The sequence below is a fragment of the Eretmochelys imbricata genome, chromosome 2, assembly GCF_965152235.1.
Source record: "Eretmochelys imbricata isolate rEreImb1 chromosome 2, rEreImb1.hap1, whole genome shotgun sequence".
NCBI lineage: Eukaryota > Metazoa > Chordata > Testudines > Cheloniidae > Eretmochelys > Eretmochelys imbricata.
In genome coordinates this window covers 134,719,523-134,738,996 of record NC_135573.1, presented here as the reverse complement: position 1 = coordinate 134,738,996, position 19,474 = coordinate 134,719,523, and the positions used below count along the sequence as shown (strand labels likewise).

Genomic DNA, 19,474 nt, shown 5'->3' with positions numbered 1-19,474 from the left:
TTTGTGGTGAGAGGGTCACTATTGAGTCCAATGGGTCCCTGCCCAGTCTGTGCACTTGTGCTAACCATGTCTGGAGGGGCCGAAGGCGCAGCCTGGCATGCTGTACCACGTATGTACAGGCCGTCACGTGCCCCAGTAGTCTCATACAATTTCTGGCCGTAGCTGTGGGGAAGCAGAGGAGGGTCTGGATAATGTCCATGAACGCTTTGAAACGCAGTTCCAGAAGGAACCCCCTCGTGTGCGTGGAGTCCAAGAGAGCACCAATGAACTCTATTCTTTGTGTGGGGGGTCAGTGTGGACTTGGGCTTGTTCAATACAAGTCCCAACCTGAGAAACATAGCCCGGGCCAGGGATACGTACTCCACCACCTCTGCTTGCGACTCGGCCTTGATGAGCCAGTTGTTCAAATACTGGAACACCTGCACCTGGCACCTGCAGAGGAAGGCCGCCACTACTGCCATACACTTGGTGAACACCCAAGGCCAAATGGGAGCACCCTGAACTGGTAGTGCTGGCCACTGACCATGAATCTGAGAAAGTGTCTGTGGGCTGGAATAATAGCAATGTGAAAATAGGCGTCCTTCAAGTCGAGGGTGGCATACCAGTCTCCCGGATCCAGGGAGGGAATGATGGCAGCCAGAGAGACCATGCGAAACTTCACCTTTTTTATGTATGTGTTGAGGTCTCATAGGTCCAGGATAGGCCAAAGCCCGCCCTTGGCCTTGGGGATGAGGAAATAGTGGGAGTAGAACCCCTTGCTCCTGAATTCCTGAGGAACCTTCTCTATTGCCCCTAGAGCTAGGAGCGATGTACCTCTTGTAAAAGGAGTTGCTTGTGAGGGGGGTCCCTGAAGAGGGATGGGGAAGGGGGGTGGGAGGGAACAGAATTGGATAGACTATCCCGCCCCCACCGTGCTGAGGACCCAGCCATCTGACATGATCTGAGACTAAGCATGGTAGAAGCGGAAGAGTCGATTCACAAAGGGTGGGAAGGATCCACGAAGGCAACTGGTGCGCCGTCCTCATGCGCATCTTCAAAAGTTGGGCTTGGGGCTGGGGGGCTGTTTGGTTGAATCCTGGCCTTGGCCCAAGGAGGATTGCAGCGGGCGCCTCCTGTTATTTCTGCCCCTCCTCCTAGGAGGGTCCCGCCTAGGGAGCCCTGGGTAGAAATGGGATGGGGGCTGAGGTCTAAAGGGCTTTCTCTGAAGCGCTGGGGTGTGTAGCCCCAGAGACTTCAGAGTGGCCCGCAAGTCCTTCAGGCTATGCAAGCGCTTGTCCGTATTTTGAGCAAACAGGCCCTCACAGTCAAAGGGGAGATCCTGTATTGTGTTTTGGACCTCAGGTGGGATCCCTGAAACCTGAAGCCATGCACTGCGCCTCATAGCGATGGCAGTGGCCATGGTTCTAGGCGCAGAGTCCACTGCATCCAGGGCTGCCTGAAGGGCAGTCCTAGAGACAACTCTACCTTCCTCAAGGAGCGCACTGAACTCTCTGTGACAATCAGCCAGGATTAACTCCTGGAACTTAGCCAACGAGCTCCAGGAATTAAAAACATATCAGCTAAGCACTGCCTGCTGATTCACTACCAAAGCTGGAGCCCCGCAGTCAAATAGACTTTACAGCCAAAGAGATCCTGCTTCTTGGCATCACATGACTCCTTGTGGTTTCCCACATCAACCACCAGAGTCCCCAGTTGGGGGTGGGTAAACAGGTGCTCATAGCCCTTTTGCAGCACGAAGTAGCGTCTCTCGACTCCTTTAGCCATTGGTGGTATAGAGGCCGGGGTTTGCCAGAGCACCTTTGTGATGTTCTGAATTGCCCTTATGAGGGGCAAAGCTACTCTGGAAGGACCCTCAGGGGCGAGGATGCACACCATTGGATCTGAGTCCTCCATAACCTCCTCTGTCTGGAGATTGAGGTTAACTGCTACTCTCCTAAGCAGGTCCTGGTGGCCTTTGGTATCCATTGGTGGTAGAGTGGTGGAGGTGCTCACCACAGCCTTGTCCGGCGAAGAGGAGGAAGAGATTCCTGGGACAGGGTCTTCCTGCCCCTCGGGTTCTCTGGAGGCTGGGTCAGGTACCTCAGAGCACTCCAGTACCGGAGGTTCAGGTGCCACTGACGTTGGTGAAGGAGGGGCATGCTTGTCTGTGGCCACTCAACAGCCCTTTAACATAAAGGATCCTCAGGGGCCCTAGGGGTGTAGCGTGCCATCGACCTCGCTGGAGGGGCATGGGGGGCCGATACCAGCCTCGATCCCTGACCTTGAGCCTGGTGGTAGGCCCAGGGGGTCCAAAAAGGCCATTGCACTGGGCCCTGCCACTGGGGTGGCCAAGTGACAACTGGTGCCGTTTGTTCCGCCGGCCTACAGTGCCGGGATCGGTGCTGGGATTGGGAGCAGTAGTGGCTGCATCGGGATACAGACGATTCTGCATCTGACTCTGATGAGTATTCTGTACCCAACCATGGGGGAGCGGAGCCCGACAGTGCTGGGGAGACGGAGATCAGCGCCGCAACATCATAGGCTTCCCCCGATTATGACTCAACAGCAGTGCCGGTGCCGCCGACGCTGCCTCCATCACCATCGGTGCTGTGACTGGTGTTATAATCACCCGCGGTGCCAGGCACGACGCCACAGTCGGTGCTGTCACCGGTGCTACTGGCGGTGCCTGAGTTTGTGAGGCCGGGCCCTGCACCTGCGGGGCCGGGTACTGCACTGTCATATCAATGAGGTCTTGAGCCACCTCATATGTGTCCAGAGTGGAGGGGAGGTCAAGCTCTTCCTCCAAATCGTCACGGGTAGGAGATTCAGTTTTTGCCAGACTCAATGGCTCTGCAACTGGGGCTGGAGTCAACGGTGACGGTTCTTGGGGACCAGACCGAGGGTGTCCCACCGGAGGACGCACCCCACTGGAATCCCCCCTCAGCTTCCTGACGGGGAATGTCCCCTGTCTGGTTTCTTTTTCTTATGCGGCACTGGGGACTGTGAATGGTGCCGCAAGGCACTAGCTTTGCAGGCCGGGAAGCGGTGCCACTGCTCCCTGGCAGAGTCCTTCCTCAGTGCTGGGACATCCCACACTGAGGCCAGTGCGCTGCGCACCAAGGATGCTGGTGTCTGCTCAGGCTGTGGCTAAAGGGCGACTCCATCAAAAGGAGCTTCAGGCGATAGTCCCGCTCCCTCTTAGTCCTGGGTCTGACTAAGGCACTTATCTGTCTGATGGCCCTCCCCAAGGCACTTGAGACAGGCGGCATGCGGATCACTTGTTGGCATAGGTTTTGCACACCTCTCGCACGCTTTAAACCCCTACGACCAAGGCATGCCCCAGCGCTGGGGAGAGTAGAACAGGGGGAAACCTCCCGAAGTAAACTAAACTAATCTGCAACTATTAACAACTAACTGTTTACACAGAAACAAGGGAACCGCTAGGTAAGGCACTTGCAAAAGCAAGCGACAAAGCTGTTCCAACTGCTGTCATGGGTGGTAAGAAGGAACTGAGCAGGCGGCGGGTCATCAGGGACATATATACACCGCCATGAAGGCGCCACTCTAGGGGTCTCCACAACTGACTTGATGGGTACTGCTAGGGAAAAGCTTCTACTGGAATGCACATGAGCAATCACTCGAAGAAGAACTTAACCTACTCATACACCTAACTAGGTTCTTTCTTAACTGTAACCACTTAAAAGAGGTGACACCATTGCGAGCAGCCCCAAGTCATTTTGAAATATCACTTTATTAAATGTGTGGCAGCAGCAGTGATCAAAAAAGCAAAGTGTTAAGACTTATAAAGAATTGAATAAAGCGTAATACTGAAAACACTACACTGTCATTATCTAAATCAATGGTATGTAATTATGTAGAATAGTTTCAATTTGGGTCACCCTATTGCAAAGGGGTTCAGGGATAGGTAATCTCAATTATGTAAGAGGCATGGAAAAACTCTCATATGAGGAGAAAGTGAAAAGATTGGGATTACTTGCAACAGAGGAAATGAATGAAGTTATGATAAAAAATAAGGGTATGGTGAAGGTAGATTAGGCACTGATATTTGCCCATTCTCCTACTACAAGTATAAGAAGACATTCAATGAAACTGAATGGAACACATTTAAAACTGAAAAAGGAAATACTTTTTCATGTGATACATAACTAGCCTGCAGAATTCAGTACTACAAAATATCACTGAGGCCAAGAGTTTAGCAGGATTCAGAAAAGCATTGTTTTAGAAGGATTACAAGAACATCTAAAATTATGATTGTAAGGATTTTAAAAGAAAAATTGGCATAGCTAGAAACTCTTTTGTTTCAGGACATAAACCAACGTCTATCTACTGGGGGGTTAGAAATGGAATTACTGGGTCCCACATTTTCTAAGTGCCTTCTGCAAGGTTCTTGAATCTTCCTCTGAAATACCAGCTGTTAGCTATTTGTCTGATCCAGCATGACAATTCCATTGTTCCTATGCTGGAGAAATAAGAGCTACTGTGGAACCCGGTCAGACATAGAGCCATGTTATGGAAGTTAAACAAGCATTTCGTTGAATATATTGTGCAGTTTTGCAAAATGTTAAAGATTCTTTTATTTCAATGATTATTTAGAATACCTACAATCTGCAAAACCACACAATGTACTACAAAAGCAGTACCTACCTGACTCCCCTTTAAGCCACAGGCAGCTCTATGCTCAAGGGAGATTTTGTGATAACTTATAGCATAATGGATGTTGATGTGTCACGTCAGAGTAGGTGCTGGCAACTGGACATGTTACTGGATCTAAGGAGAAGAAGCAAATTATTTTTCAACAATGTGTTAAATCTCCCTCTTAGCCTGGCTATGTGGGCATTGACCATGTATTGCTACAGCTGAGGAAAGTTTTTTTAAAGCCAATTTGCTGTTCACCTCTAAATACTATGACTAAGCTGAACAGATACCAACTGGAAGACATAAAGGCTTTTTCCCTGCTCTGATTGCCAGTTCCAGACTGTTCCAACAAATAAATGTTAACCATGGTATTCATTATGCAAAATAGAATTTGCAACCTGCTTGTATAAATGTAAGATTCTTATATAAGCAAAAAAGAACCCAACATTTTTGTGAGCTCAACAGATGTTTTGGAAATACATGTGTAAGTTCTTGTATTTCTAATGGAAAATATGAATAAACATTCAGAGAACCCACTTTCTCAGATTCATAACAACAGTCACAATGTTTCATATGCATGATTTCCTATGTAGAGAATGTACAATACACATGTTGCTAACTTAATGACCAAATAGATTACCTCTGACATTTGGAAAGCAAATGTATTTTTAAACACAAGTTTCTTCTGTATTTTAAATTATAGGCTATATCTTTGTCTAGAAGCAAGCACAGTTATGTCAATGCAGACTCTGGCTTTGATGCCTGTACATTTTGATTAAACATGAAAACGCAGGGTGCTTCTAGTTAATAATGGGCACCCTATCTTTTGTCCCCCACAGATTTATTATGCAGAGCACTGCTAGATTTGCTTATGTATACCTTATTAGCCCTGTAGTGACAAATTATGTCCTCCTTTGTTCCTTACCTTCAAGCTAGAACACTGATGTAATTTGGACGTTGTGGAGCTATTTCTGTTCTGCTACAGCCTTTTTATACTGTTCTGGTGGAGTAAAAAAGACTTAAGGTATCAGAACCAGCCCTTATTGAATACCTTTGGTATAACAGCCAATGCAGCATAGAGCTGCAAAAGGGGGCTGGTTATTCTGAGCTCTGGAATGGCTCGAAGTCCACTGCAGTTGAGCATAAGTTAGAGCAGTCCTGAAGTCAGACCAAAACAGTCGGGGAAGTCTAAAGGTGTCAGTTATGTTTGCTCCCTCACATTCATGCACCAAACATACCTCAGACAGAATAGAGAATCAGCCCTTTTTGTTTGCTGAAATGCATTGGTTCATGAAGCAGTCTTTGAAAATTTCTGCTACCCCATAAGCCAAGTCTGCACTACAAGTCTTCAGAAGCGGTGTGGTGCCTACAGGGAACTTTACTGTGATCTCTGGTATCTACAGGGACATCAGATATGAACCACAACAAATGTCAGAGGTTGAGTTTTATTTTGGTACCATGAAGTACGTTTAATGTCCTTAATTCGAAAATGAATACCTCACATTTACCTCAGCATGTATGTAGCTGTAGAAGAATAAAATCGTATGACAAAATTCTGCTCCCCTCACACACTTAATTTTATCATAGGGAATCTGATTTCAAATTGCTAGATAGCTAACTAATACTCATCTATCTAAGGCTCAGAAACAATAGAAGTGGCCACAAAGATAATGACAAAGCTAAAAGTAGAATCTTCAACTTTTGCTACTTTGGTATAATCACTGACAGCCATTAATGTTATAATATTCATCAGAAAAAATGAAATATGTTCTCTATTGACAATATAGACACATGAAAATTGTCACCTCACAACTGAAACCAGTGCTAATGTGAAATGTTTTCTGCAAGCAGTTAGCCTGGCACTAGTGTGGTTTTGTCCAGTTAGTGACTACTACTATGCTAAAATAAAATCATAAAGAGACTCTCTTCCCACTCAGAAGATTTAAGTGTTCTATTTGCTGGAATGATAGAATCTCACTTATTTCAAACCTAGATTATTAGGTTCTAGTTGGTGGTTTGTTTGTTTTTGTTTTCTTTAAATGTAGAGATAATGCTCACTTAGTATTATTGGATTGAATGCTCTAGATACTAGTTCAGATCCTCTGGAGATGTCCTTCTTTAGCACCACAATTCAATCTGCCTGGGCACTAGCAGGAAGGAATTAAGAGTTCAGGAGAAACAGTCTTGCTGCTGTCATTTTGTGTCACAGGGCCCTGGGCAGCTTGGAGAAGTAGCTGCAGAAAAAGCCATGCTCAGCCTCTGCATCACCAGGATGGAGCATGCTCAGTTGCTCCATGGAGGATGCCACATGCACATTCCAGTCAGTAGGTAGGAGCTGTGTTGGGATGGAATAGGGTTACTGAAGGTATACCCTTCAGCAAATAAAGCTGACAGCCTCAAACAAATGTCTATGGAGCATATGTGAACTGTGGTCTTTTTTGCAGAGGTTTATAACTTGACCAAACCTGAATAGATTTCCATGGAAATAACAAGAGGCATCCCTAAAATCAGAATGAAGCCCCTGTCAAACTTCAAGTCTTTCTTTCAAAGCATACAGATGCTAGAGCTCATCAGTGAAATGGTTGGAAATGGCTCAACCATTTTTGCTGACCCAGCATGGGAAACCATATGATTAACATTTGACAAAACTATAAGCAACTGAAAATAGGACCTTAAAATGGAAAGTGTTAGGCAGCCTTATTTATACATATACATCAATACCAGCACCGCCTATGCTACTTTGTACTCATTTAGCATTTTTCATCTGTAGATCTCAAAGCACTTTGCAAATGTTGACAAGTGTCACTATTCCCATTTTACAGATAAGGAAACTGAGATGCAGTGGTTAAGCAATTTACCCAAGGTCATCTGGCAAATAAATCAAAGCCTGTCTACCTGTTTCCACCCTAACTGAATTGGCGCGTTAGCACTGACCCCCCCGACTTGGTAAGGCAACTCTCATCTTTTCATGTGCTGTGTATTTATACCTGCCTCTGTATTTTCCGCTCCATGCATCTGATGAAGAGGATTTAGCCCACAAAATCTTATGCCCAAATAAATTGTTAGTCTCTAAGTTGCCACAAGAACTCCTCGTTGTTTTTTCTCTTTATCAATGTTTATCAATTTTACTATTTTCTGTGCTATCTAAGTGATTTCCAGGCAAATTAGAACTGTGCAGCAAGTTGTTATAAGTTGACTTCATGAATCTTCTGTTCTTCTGTCATATTTTGGTAAAGGAGGTTCTCCTTTAAATATATGGGTGGCATTCTCCACTCTGTTATAGCCACTTTGCACCATGGCCTTAAAATTGTCAAAGATAGCTGTTAAGGTCTTCTCTTGTGGCAGTCGATATCTCAGAGAAAAGCTTTAAAATGTGTGCCAGCTGTGACTTACCCCTTGTGCCTGACTTAGGAGGAGGGAAGTATGATTGAACAGCACATGCCAGTAGTGAAAGCTAGAGTACCTCCCAGCTGCTCTAGTTTCTGCCAGGGCTGGGCAGCTCAGAATCAGGGATTATAACTATCTCCCTGGGGCTGCTGCTCTCCTCTACAACTGAATACAGATGGATTAGAGGACAATAATGGCCTGCATGTATAAAGGTTCCCCCTCCCCCGCCCCCACTCTCTTCCCTATTTCATTATAGGTGATGTTTTTGCAGTGTGGTCTGAAAATGGTCAGACTCTGCATAAGCCAGACATTCTCCAAAAGGTTGTTCCAACTGATGATGGAGGTTCAGCTAGTGAAAACTTGTTTCTAGTACTCTCACTTCATTTTCCTATGCATGGGTTTTGTGAGCTGCTTTCCCCTAGAGGAGTCCAGGTGTCTTAGTGTATCAAAGAATTTGAAGAGCAACTAGCTAAAGACAAACTCCTTTTTTGCTGTTAGTTTATGTACATCAGAAGCAGGATGCCTGCCAAACGGTCAGTAGGGCCACTGGACAACTGAGGTGCTAAAGGAGCACTCAAGGAAGACAAGGCTGTTGTGCAGAAGCTAAATAATTCTTTGCATCAGTCTTCATTGTGGAGGATGTGAGGGAGATTCCCGCACCTGAGCCATTCTCTTTAGGAAATAAATCTGAGGAACTGTCCTAGACTGAGGTGTCAGAGGAGCAGTTCTGAAGGAACTCTGGGGTGAATACCATCTGGTCCTATGACTTATTACCATTAAACTTATCAGTTTAGCACACTTACCCAGTTGGAACAATCAGCAGACTATTGAGTATAAGAGGAAATGGCAGCACCACCACCAATGTTCTATGTAGGGCTTGGGCTGGTAGATGTGCTTTAAAGTAGTACCTCAGCAAATCTATTGGATCAGGCCCCACAGGTGGAGAAGACCCTTCTTTGTGAATCCTGTCAGTGTTTAGCTGTGAGTTAGGTGTCAAGCTGCTTGGCAGTATCAGCAGTGAGGCAGCTGAGTACATGTCCACCAGCAGAAATTTAGGTGCCATGGGGACTTTCAGTGGAAACTTAAGTACCTAGGGAATTTAGAACCTACAGGGTTAAGCAGTGCTATGCAGAGGTTTTGTGAATGCCCGTGGCACCAAAATGTTGGGTGTAGGTACCTACAGGGTCCACTGCGATTTTGAATATAAGCTCCACACAGAAACCTCACAAATCTTTCACTTCTCCACCAAAGATGTAGCTCCAAACCCTTAAAGAATCAATAGCATCAATTCATCTGCATATGTACTTACAATGCTGGCACATATCTAAATGCCCCTTTTGCTGCACTTATTGCTGCTTGCAGCACAATGGAGATTAATTCATTACTTTAGTATTTTCTATTTGTAAATTATATTTGTACATGGATACTGTAGAACACTAAGTCATCACTTTTGAGGATGAGTCATATATGCCAAACACATCAACAGAACTAAACATGTGCTTAAGTGCTCTCTTTCCCAGAGACCTAAATCCTTGTAACAAGTAAAGAGTCATGCACACCTATAACATTATATAAATGTCAGTCATGTGGACATGATCTAGCTCCCATTGAAGTCAATGGGAGCCTTTCCACTACTTTCTGTATGAATTGGATAGAACCCTTATGCACAACTATGGTATGATAAAGAAGATGAATTGGAAAATGAATTATATGATCATAATGGACAGAGGAAACTAACAACTGAAACTGCTGCACAACAGTTTGACAAATCTAGAAAAATAACCATTATAGTTACACTATATTACTAAAGTCTAAACAGGAAAAAACTGATTTTACATGCCAATTGGATATCAATATTCTCAAGACTGGATGAGTCATTTGGGTTACTTTGTCAGCTGGGTATACTCATTTAAGGTGGCTTCTGTTTAATCTCTTTGCTATTAAAATGATCCATAACATGAACTTCAAAGCAGAATAGTATACCATCTTTAAAATCTGATCTAAATTCTTCATAACAAATATTTTAGGATTCCAAGCAGATCCGTGATAAGGACTATATTTTGGGAAGAGGTTAATAACTTAGGGGTAAACTGTGATTCTTCTATTGCAGGCCATATTGGCACTGGTAGTGAGGCATGCTACCACCTGATTTCAGAGGGACTGTGGCTTCCCTGAAAAGGGTAGTGTACGCTCAGTTTTGCTGGTCTGTGTGGAAGAGGTGGTTCCTGCCCACTTTTGGAATCTAGTGCTGCTGGAGGCATTAAGACTCCCATGGTTCCCCACCCTGAGCACACGGATTATGATTGATTGTATCTACCCTTGGAAGAAGGACATAAGGAGAGGAAAACCTTGTGCCCTCTACTCACTTAGCACACCTGAACAGGGACAGATACCATCTAACTCTTAACATTCTGAAAGCATGAAAGCACATGAAACTAAGTGCCTCTTTCCAAGTTTCATTTGTAACAAGTTGATATTGTACCTAATTCCTGCTCTTTTTTTACCATTTTGGTAAGAGTCCCCTATTAAACAATTAGGACCAAATTCTGCCCCCAGAGCTGTAGCGGTATATGTGTGTGTAACACTTTAAAGTCAGTGTAACTGAATATGTATATTTGAAAGAAGAACTTTTACCTCAGAGTTTTACCAAACTATTAGTTCATTTGATTTTGAGTAATTACTTAACTTTTCTGTGTCTCAGTTCACCTGTATGTTAAATGGATATATTAATACTTGTTTGTTCTTCAGAGGTGTTTGGAGGATTATTGGTTTGCTGTGAAATCATAGGATAAAAGGCATCAATATAAGTGAAATATTATTGAAACAATGAAAATTTCCTTTGTTGCAAGCTGCAGCAGTAATATTGACTTTTGTGTGACTGATCTGCCCTTGAGAACAGTCTCTGAAACATGGCAGGTATGGGATGAGAGGAGGGCATGGAGATGACTGAAAGAACTGTTCTATTCTGGGTAACTTTCTTTTAAAAGTGGCTTGGAAAGCTAGATTGGAAACTGACTAAATGACCAGATCATTGCTGCTCAGGTAGGTCACATTCCTGGGAAAACAATGAAGACACTGAACTTGATTTTCTAAAGGAAGTCAGTTATGGCAAGGTTACTGTATATGAATCTGTGGAAAGATCACTAACAGGATTCATGTCAATCCACTGAAGGGAAAAACTTACAGTGCTATCTGAATTGCTTGATAAACTGGGCCCATTCAGCCAAATGCGAAGTTATACATTTAGGAACAAGGAATGCAGGCCATAACCACAGAATGTGTGACTGTATACTGGAAAGCAGTGACTCTGAAAAGGATTTAGGGGTCACAGTGGACAAGAACTGAATATAAGCTCCCATTGTGATTCTGTGACAAAAAGGGCTAATAAGCTCCTTAGATGTAAGGAGGAATAGGGAGATGTTTTTTACCTTTGTATACTGCATTGGTAAGACCAGTACTGGAATACTGTGTACAGTTCAGTTTTTTAGCACTCTTAAAAAATTAGACACCAGAACTGCAGAAAACAGCCAAGAACGATTCAAGGGTTAGATACAATGCCTTACAATAAAAAGAACGAGGAGTACTTGTGGCACCTTAGAGACTAACAAATTTATTTGAGCATAAGCTTTTAAAAGAAAGCATGAAAAAACCCTAAGCTTATTTCTACCAGCTTAGGTTAAAACTTCCCCAAGGCAAAAATTCTTTTCCCTTGGAGGGTACGCTGCCACCACCAAATGATCTAACAAAAAATCAGGGAAAGGACCACTTGGAGTTCCTATTCTTCCAAAATATCCCTCCAAGCCCTTACACCCCCTTTCCTGGGGAGGCTTGAGAATAATATCCTAACCAATTGGTTACAAAGTGATCACAGACCCAAACCCCTGGGTCTTAGGACAATAGAGAAATCAGTCAGGTTCTTAAAAGAAGGTTTTTATTTTTTTAAAAAGGTAAAAATCACCTCTGTAAAATCAGGATGGAAAATAACTTTACAGGGTGTCATAACCAAAGGGGGTAGCCTAAATTCCTCCTTACCTGTAAGGGGTTAAGAAGCTCAAGTAACCTGGTTGGTACCTGACCAAAGAAACCAATGGGGACAAAAGATACTTTCAAATCTGGGTGGGGAGAGGTTTTGTTTTGGGTTTTTGTTTTCTGTGGCTGTTCACTCTTGGGACTAAGAGGGACCAAACATCAATCCATATTCTCCAAATCTTTCTGAACAAGTCTCTCATTTCAAACTTGTAAGTAACAGCCAGGCAAGGCATATTAGTTTATCTTTGTTTTCTCAACTTGTGAATTTTCCCTTTGCTAGAGGGAGGTTTATCCCTGTTTTGTTGTAACTTTGAAACTAAGGCTAGAGGGGGTTTCTCTGTGGTCTTTGAATTTTCTGCTACTCTGTAAGGTTAACTATCAGCCTAAGTTTACAGAGGTGATTCTTTTACCTTTTCTCTTTAAATAAAATCCTACTTTTTAAGAACCCGACTGATTTTTCCATTGTTCTAAGACCCAGGAGTTTGGGTCTGTAGTCCCTTTGTAACCAATTGGTGAGGATATATGATCAAACCTTCCCCAGAAAAGGGGGTGTAGGCTTGGGGGAATATTTTGAGGGAATAGGACTCCAAGTGGTCCTTTCCCTGATTGTTTGTTAAATCACTTGGTGGTGGCAGCGATCCCAAGGCAAGAAAAGAATCTGTGCCTTGGGAAGTTTTAACCTAAGCTTTTAAGAATAAGTTTAGGGGGTCTTTCATGTGGGTCCCTACATCTGTACCCCAGAATTCAGAGTGGGAAAGGAATCCTGACACAGGGTAACAAAAGATTCAAAAACACAGAGGATTCCCCTCTAGGCAAAACTTTAAAGCTCAAATAAATTTGTTAGTCTCTAAGGTGCCACAAGTACTCTTCGTTCTTTTTGCTGATACAGACTAACACGGCTACCACCCTGAATGCCTTACAATGTGAGACTTAGGTATGTTTGCACTACAATTGGGAGATGTGACTGCAGAATGTGTAGACATACTTGAGCTAGCTAGATTAAATACCAGTGATGCCACAGCAGCATGGGCATGTACCCAGGGTCCTAAGCAGGTGGGGCTAGCCCATGCAGCCATTTGTGCTGCTGTGGCCTCACTGCTATTGTTATGTGAGCTAGCTTTGATCTCACCAGATCAAATCTACTAATGTGCATCTAAAAGTGCTGGACCATATCTGCTGATTGCAGCTTAGACACACCCCTAAAGAGTTCTATCAATTTAGCTCATCAAAATGATTGAGATGTGACTGTTCACAATGTATAAGTAGCATGTGGAGAAAATGCTGGGTACTAAACAGCTCTATAGTTTCATAGGGAAAGGCATAACAAGAACCATTTATTGTAACATTCAATGTAATGTCATTGAAGAACCAATGGATGGAAGCTGAAACCAGACAAAGCCAAATTAGACACACATTTGAACAATGAGGGTGATTACCCTCTGGAATAAACTATCAAGAGAAGTGGTGGAATCTCCATCTTTTGATGTCTTCAAATAAAGATTGGATGCCTTTCTGGAAGATATGCTTTAGACAAACACATGCTGTGCTTTTAGTCAGACACAAGCTAGTGGGCTCCCCTCAACCATTGTGTTGAACCTAAAACAGCCATACTGGGTCAGACCAAAGGTCTATCTAGCCCAGTATCCTGTCTTCTGACAGCGGCCAATGCCAGGTGCCCCAGAGGAAATTAATAGAACAGGTAATCATAAAGTGATCCAGCCACTTAGCTGTCCATATGAGATGATGTGGTAAGTGCCACAAAGATGTCCCGGCTCCACTTGCCCCAGTGACCCCATCCCATTTCCTGATCTCCCTCATGACCTCTCATCCCCTCCCTTACTCTTCTCCTTAATTTCTTACTCTCCTCTGGCAACACAAGCATGCTTTCGTCTTTCTCATCTTAAAAACACCTTAACCTTGACCTACTTGCCTCTTCAACTACTGCCCCTTCTCCCTTTCATCTCTAAGATCACTGAGCATACTGTTTACAGTCACTATCTAGAGTTCCCCTTCTCCAGTTTCATTTTAGACCAGTTGTTCTGGTACTAAGGGTGCTGGGGATGATGCTACTGCACCCCCTGGTTTGAAGTAGTAATAACAAACACCAAATATGTGGTTTCCATCTGCAGCACCCCTTGCCTTTCCAATCTGTCTTCTGCTCCTTGCACTCCACTCCCTTGCTCTCTACAAAGTCTCTGACTTCTTCCTATCCAAAGTTCAGAATCAGTACTCTATTCTCCTCCTCCTCCTCGTCCTCTCAGCCCCTTTTAACACTGTCAACCATATTCTTATTGAAATCTTGCCTACCTTTGGCTTCCATGTCTCTGTCCTTTTTCTCCTCCTGCCTATTTAATCTCTTCTTCTGCCTGTCCTTTGGAGAATTCTCTGCCCTCCAATTTTTTTGTGAGGGGTTCCATAGGGCTCTGTCCTAGGTCTCCTGCTACTCTCCCTCTATAGCTTATCTCTGGTAATTTCATCTGAAGACATAAATTCAGCTACCATCCCTATGCTGACCACTCACAATCTACCTTTCTGCTCCAGACCTATTGTCTTCTGAACTAAAATGTTGGCATGTCTCTCTGACATCACCTCATGGATGTCTAATCATCAGCTCAAGCTCAACATGGCTAAAACAGAGTACTTAATCTCTCTCTTTCTTCTCCCAACCACCCACACCAACCTCTTTTGAATATCAGCACCATCCTGCCTGTCACTCAGGCATGTAACCTGGGAATCTTCTTCAACTCAGATCTATCTTTATGTCCTCACATTCAGGCTATGTCTAAAATATCTTGCTGGTTCTTTCTGCATAACATTTAAGATGTTTTCCTCAACTTAACATTAAATCAGCTTCTAAATTAATTCACCACTAGGACTCCTCTTTCTTGAAAACTAACAAATTATAATGTTAACTGACTAATATTTCTTGCATTTCCATCCACAAATGAGAATTCTATGATCATATATAACAGTTTAAAATACAAAACATTTTAGAAAAAGTAGCCTGTTATTCTCTTTTATAGCCCCAAAGCAACATACAAACTAGGGGAAGATAGGCATTCCTCCATTTAATTGCCTGCAGGGCCCAATCCAGTAAGTATGCCCATGGCTTGCCTATCAGATCAGGCCCCTATAGAGAAGCTTACAGAAAATGCAAGACAGGAGACCCTCCCTCATAATGTTTATCCTAGTGGTTAGGATACTCACCTGACATGTAGGAGATGCCTAGTTCAAGTTTCCCCTCTACCTGAGTGGAAGAAGGGATTTAAACTGATACCCACTGCTTCTCAGGTAGGTTCTCTAGACTCTGGGCTATGGGATATTCTGATGTGGGGCTCCCTTAATATCTCCTATTGAAGCTGTTCCACTCTGGATGATTTTTAAAATCATTGGAGCAGGAGGACTAGATCCTGGGTCTCCCACATCCATGCTATAACCACCAGGCTACAGAGTCATTCTCATGCATTTATCAACACCCACACCCCCGCTCCACTGGATAAAAATGAAAGAATCATTGGAGCAGAGACAAAGCAAGCATCAGAATTGGGACAAATTCTTCCCTGCTGTAATAAGGAGCAATTCCACTGACTTTAACATTTACTATTAGAGTTATGCTTGTTTACATCTGGCTCACTGAAAGGACAGGATGCTGGGGAAAAATGCACAACTTGCATCTCTCCAGTTAACTTGTAATCTACATCTCCCACTGACAGCAAACCAGTTGGCTAAGCTTAAAAGTAAATATGAATTTTCTCAGTTTGTAATTATGTTTTCATGCCTAATCCTGTCAACATGTTGCATATTTCCAGGAGTGGGCCCCTTGATGGTAGTTAGCTGGCATATGGTTAGGTGTGCACCAAGACAAAATATACTGAAAAAGAGGTTACCAACATAAATATTGTTCCCTGAATCTACTGCCTCCATAGAGGCCCACTTTGAGACTACATGCCATGCAGCAAAAGAAACCATACAAAGCAGATGGATGCTAGGAGAAATGTTCTCGTGGCTGGCTGTTTCAACATTCTGGAACTAAGGGTTACAAAAAACCCAACTCCTAATTTTTCCTCTCTAATTCTGGGCACATCCTGTAAATCTCTGAAGTCGAAGGGGAAAGGGAGGATTCGTGTGGCTCTGTAGAGGCAATACATTTGAGAACAAAAGTTATGTGGTAAATAAGCCATCTTTCTGTCTCATAACACTATCTACCCAGATCCCATCTGTGAGAGATTAGATAGTAGTGACACTTCTCAGGAGGTGGGTTGAGGAATAGTGCTAATTGACGTATGACTGAAATACACCTCTCCCAAATGAAGTATCTCATCTGAACTGGACTCAATATTGAAAATAACCTTTTGTAAAGGTATCTATCAAATTTCAGATTGTTGAAATCTGCAAAGATGCAATCAGCACATGACTAAGAAGACACTGGAGAATATGCTATCTCTTTGGTAGGAGGGCATTGGCTCCTGGTTCTACAGGAACTTCAAGGAGTGTTTAGCCTGTCTGAAATATGGACCCAAAGGATAAGATTGGCTTAGATCCAAGGAGGCTTGATCATTTCTGAATCCATAATGGTAAGGCATAAGTGGAGCCAATCTTTGTCTTTACCAGATCCAGAGAACTAATGCAAATTACTGGTAACAGTTTAACCCTAACACTTCCTCTATGTTGCTGAAGAAGATGGATCAAGGGTGCACCCCGAGTCCTTAGAGGACCTGGCTGCTCTGCGTACAGGCAAGGGATCCAAACAGCTCTTGTCAGGGTAGAGGCAAGAACTTTTTCTGTAACTAGTCTTAGGCCAGAAGAGCCTCCCCCTACCAAATGACTGGATCCTACTCTGATGTGCACTCTTCCTCAATGACTAAGCATGTTGAAATGGGGTCCAGTGCCTCACAACAGGGTATGCAATCTCACAGAGGTGATCTGTTGAGACAATGTCAAGGAGGAGAATAAACCAATATTTTATAAAATCTGCCCGTGTGCAATAAATTAACATTTGCAAGTTTCTGAAATATAGACACTAAGTAACATTTTTGGTCTGTAAGTATGTAAAAATGTTACCTGGCAAGGTTTTTTCATTTTAATTGCTATAACATGGTATCTGTAACAGCAGAGCTCACAGGTCCATGACCCTCTTTCACTGATCCACTTTAAGAGGCACAATTGATGTGTGTACCGTACCGACCCATCACATCGGCAAGGATTTAACAATTCACCCTGAAACAAGACAAAAATAAATGTCAGGGGGATTTATTTTGTTTTCTTATACAATATTTCATGTTATCTGTTCTGGAACAATGAGTTTGTTTTAGTCACTATCCTACACTTTTATATTTTTGGCTAGAATAAAACTCAAAAGTTAGAGCTCTTTTAAAGATATCATTTCCACCTTAAATATTCTACCACATTACAAAGAACAGGTAACTCACTGCATGTGTAATTATTATGCCAATGGTCACCTTATTATGTCTTTCGAGTAACTTTTAGATGGGATGGTTAGATGTAGAGAAAATACAGAAGTACAAAAATAATTCTTAATCATCGATAAGAAAGAAATGAATGACATCATAGTGAACTGCATGCTTACAGTAGCATTTGTACTGTATGCAATTACACCGTAAAAATTCTCTACAAAATGAACACTTTAAAAAAATAATCTAAATATGTCTTTCCTATCAGAATTACATCCTATAACAAATACATAAATGACTGTGTGGTTGGCTGAAGCGTTCTTATTTCTGTGATGCTACTTCAAAAATGTAATAGTTCTACCTCACATACTGACAATTGTCCTCACCTGTGTTCTAAAATAAAACACAAAGCTAGTAGACTCATATATTAAAGTCTAACTGGACAATACCAATAATATCTTTCTTTTTTCCATTTTCTTACTTTTTAATAGAGAAAATAAAGTACAACAAACCAACTCCCCCGTTTATGTCATAATGGCCCAGAGAGGGAGCTGCCCGACTAAGCTGACAGGTATAGAGTAAAATGCTCGTGGAAGTGTCCGGCTCCGATATTATGATAATGACCAATCATGAAATCTTTCCCTAGATTTTCTTCATAAAAGTATTGGGAAACTAGTAAGGGTTAATTAAAATGTAGAAGACAAGACGCTTGGAGAATGTGGGTTTCCCCTTGAAGTCTCTGAGGAGAGAGGCTGCATCCTAAGCAAATAGACCAATAATTCCCTGCCTTTCTAGACTGGCAGCGGAGGCTGGCAAAGCTCTTCACAGCCAGCTTCACATTGTACAGGCCCGCGATTGCATTTGCCCCCAGCTGTTGCTGAGTTACGAGCCACCCCAGGGCGGCCTCACGAAACTGAACCTGCTCGACTCGGCCACTTCGGGGCTCGTTTCCCAGCCAGTGGCGGCGGCAGTCGAAGCGCGGGGTCCGGCTCAGAGCCCTGTCCAGGGTGCTGACCGCGGCGGGCTGGGACCAGCAGCCTCCAACAACCTGCCCCGGCCCGCGCGCGCCAGGGAGAGGGGCAGGCGGCGCAGGTGCGGTGTCTGTCTGGCCGGAGGGGCTGGGTCCATCTCTCTGTCCGTCCCTCGCCCCCCCCCCCCGCCCCGCCGGGGTGCGGGGGAGGCGGGGTCCGTCTGTCCGGCCGGCTCTCACCTGCTCGGCGCCCTGGAAGCAGATCTTGCAGATGGGGCCGGCGCCGCCGGGGTTGCTGTCGCTGCCGCTGTCGCTGCCGCACACGGAGCGGGTCTCGGGTTTGTCGCCGCCCACGGCCCCCGCCTCCCCCCGGGCTCTCTCCGAGCCGCCCCTTCTCCCCTCGGAGGGGCCCGGGGGCGTCCCGCCGGAGCCGCTGCTCTGCCCCGCCCCGGTGGGGTCGTCGGCCGCCGGCTCCGCCTGGGGCTGCAGCCGCCGCAGCCCCGCGCTCTCCTCCGCGCCAGGCAGCTCCAGCTGGGCTGCGGCGGCGGCTGCGGGGTCTCGCTGCGGCTTGCCGGGGCCGGGGATGCTGCTCGCCCCGCCGCAGCTCATCCCCCGCGCCGGCCCGGCCCTCCCGCCCGGGACACCCGCTGGCCCGAGCCGGACCCGGGGGCGGGGACCCCGCTCTGCGCCCTCAGAGCAGCCGGGAAGGTGACCGGGGCGGGGGCGGCGGGTCCGGGACCGGGGGGGGGGGGAGCGGGGCGCGGGTCCAGCTGTCCGGGCGGCTCGCGCCGGTCCGGCTCCAGACGCAAACAGCCGCCTCCGAACGGAGCCAGCCAGCGAGCGAGCGAGAGCGAGAGACCGTTACCCGGCGCGAGCCGGGCGGGGCCGCGAGCGCGAGACAGTCACTGCAACCGCCACGCGGCACAGACACCGAGACGCCTCCCCCCGCCCCCGCCCTCACTCCCGGGGGGGGGGTGTCACCCCTGTGCCCCTTCCCCCACCGAGGCACTGTCACCATCGCGTAGCAGGGTCACAGTCAACC

The 19,474-nt window shown here is 45.0% G+C and overlaps 1 protein-coding gene across 1 annotated transcript in view; it reads right to left on the bottom strand.

Annotated features, from left to right (window-relative positions):
- The window catches only part of MARCHF11 (membrane associated ring-CH-type finger 11), a 44,570-nt gene extending 25,529 nt beyond the window's left edge, over window positions 1-19,041 (bottom strand). The window contains exons 1-2 of the mRNA XM_077808707.1: window positions 18,673-19,041; window positions 17,113-17,268 (exon numbers count right to left, since the gene is read on the bottom strand). Of these exons, the coding sequence (XP_077664833.1) occupies window positions 17,113-17,268; window positions 18,673-19,041 (525 nt within the window). The remainder of the gene's footprint in view (window positions 1-17,112; window positions 17,269-18,672) is intronic.
- Between the last annotated feature and the right edge of the window lie 433 nt (window positions 19,042-19,474).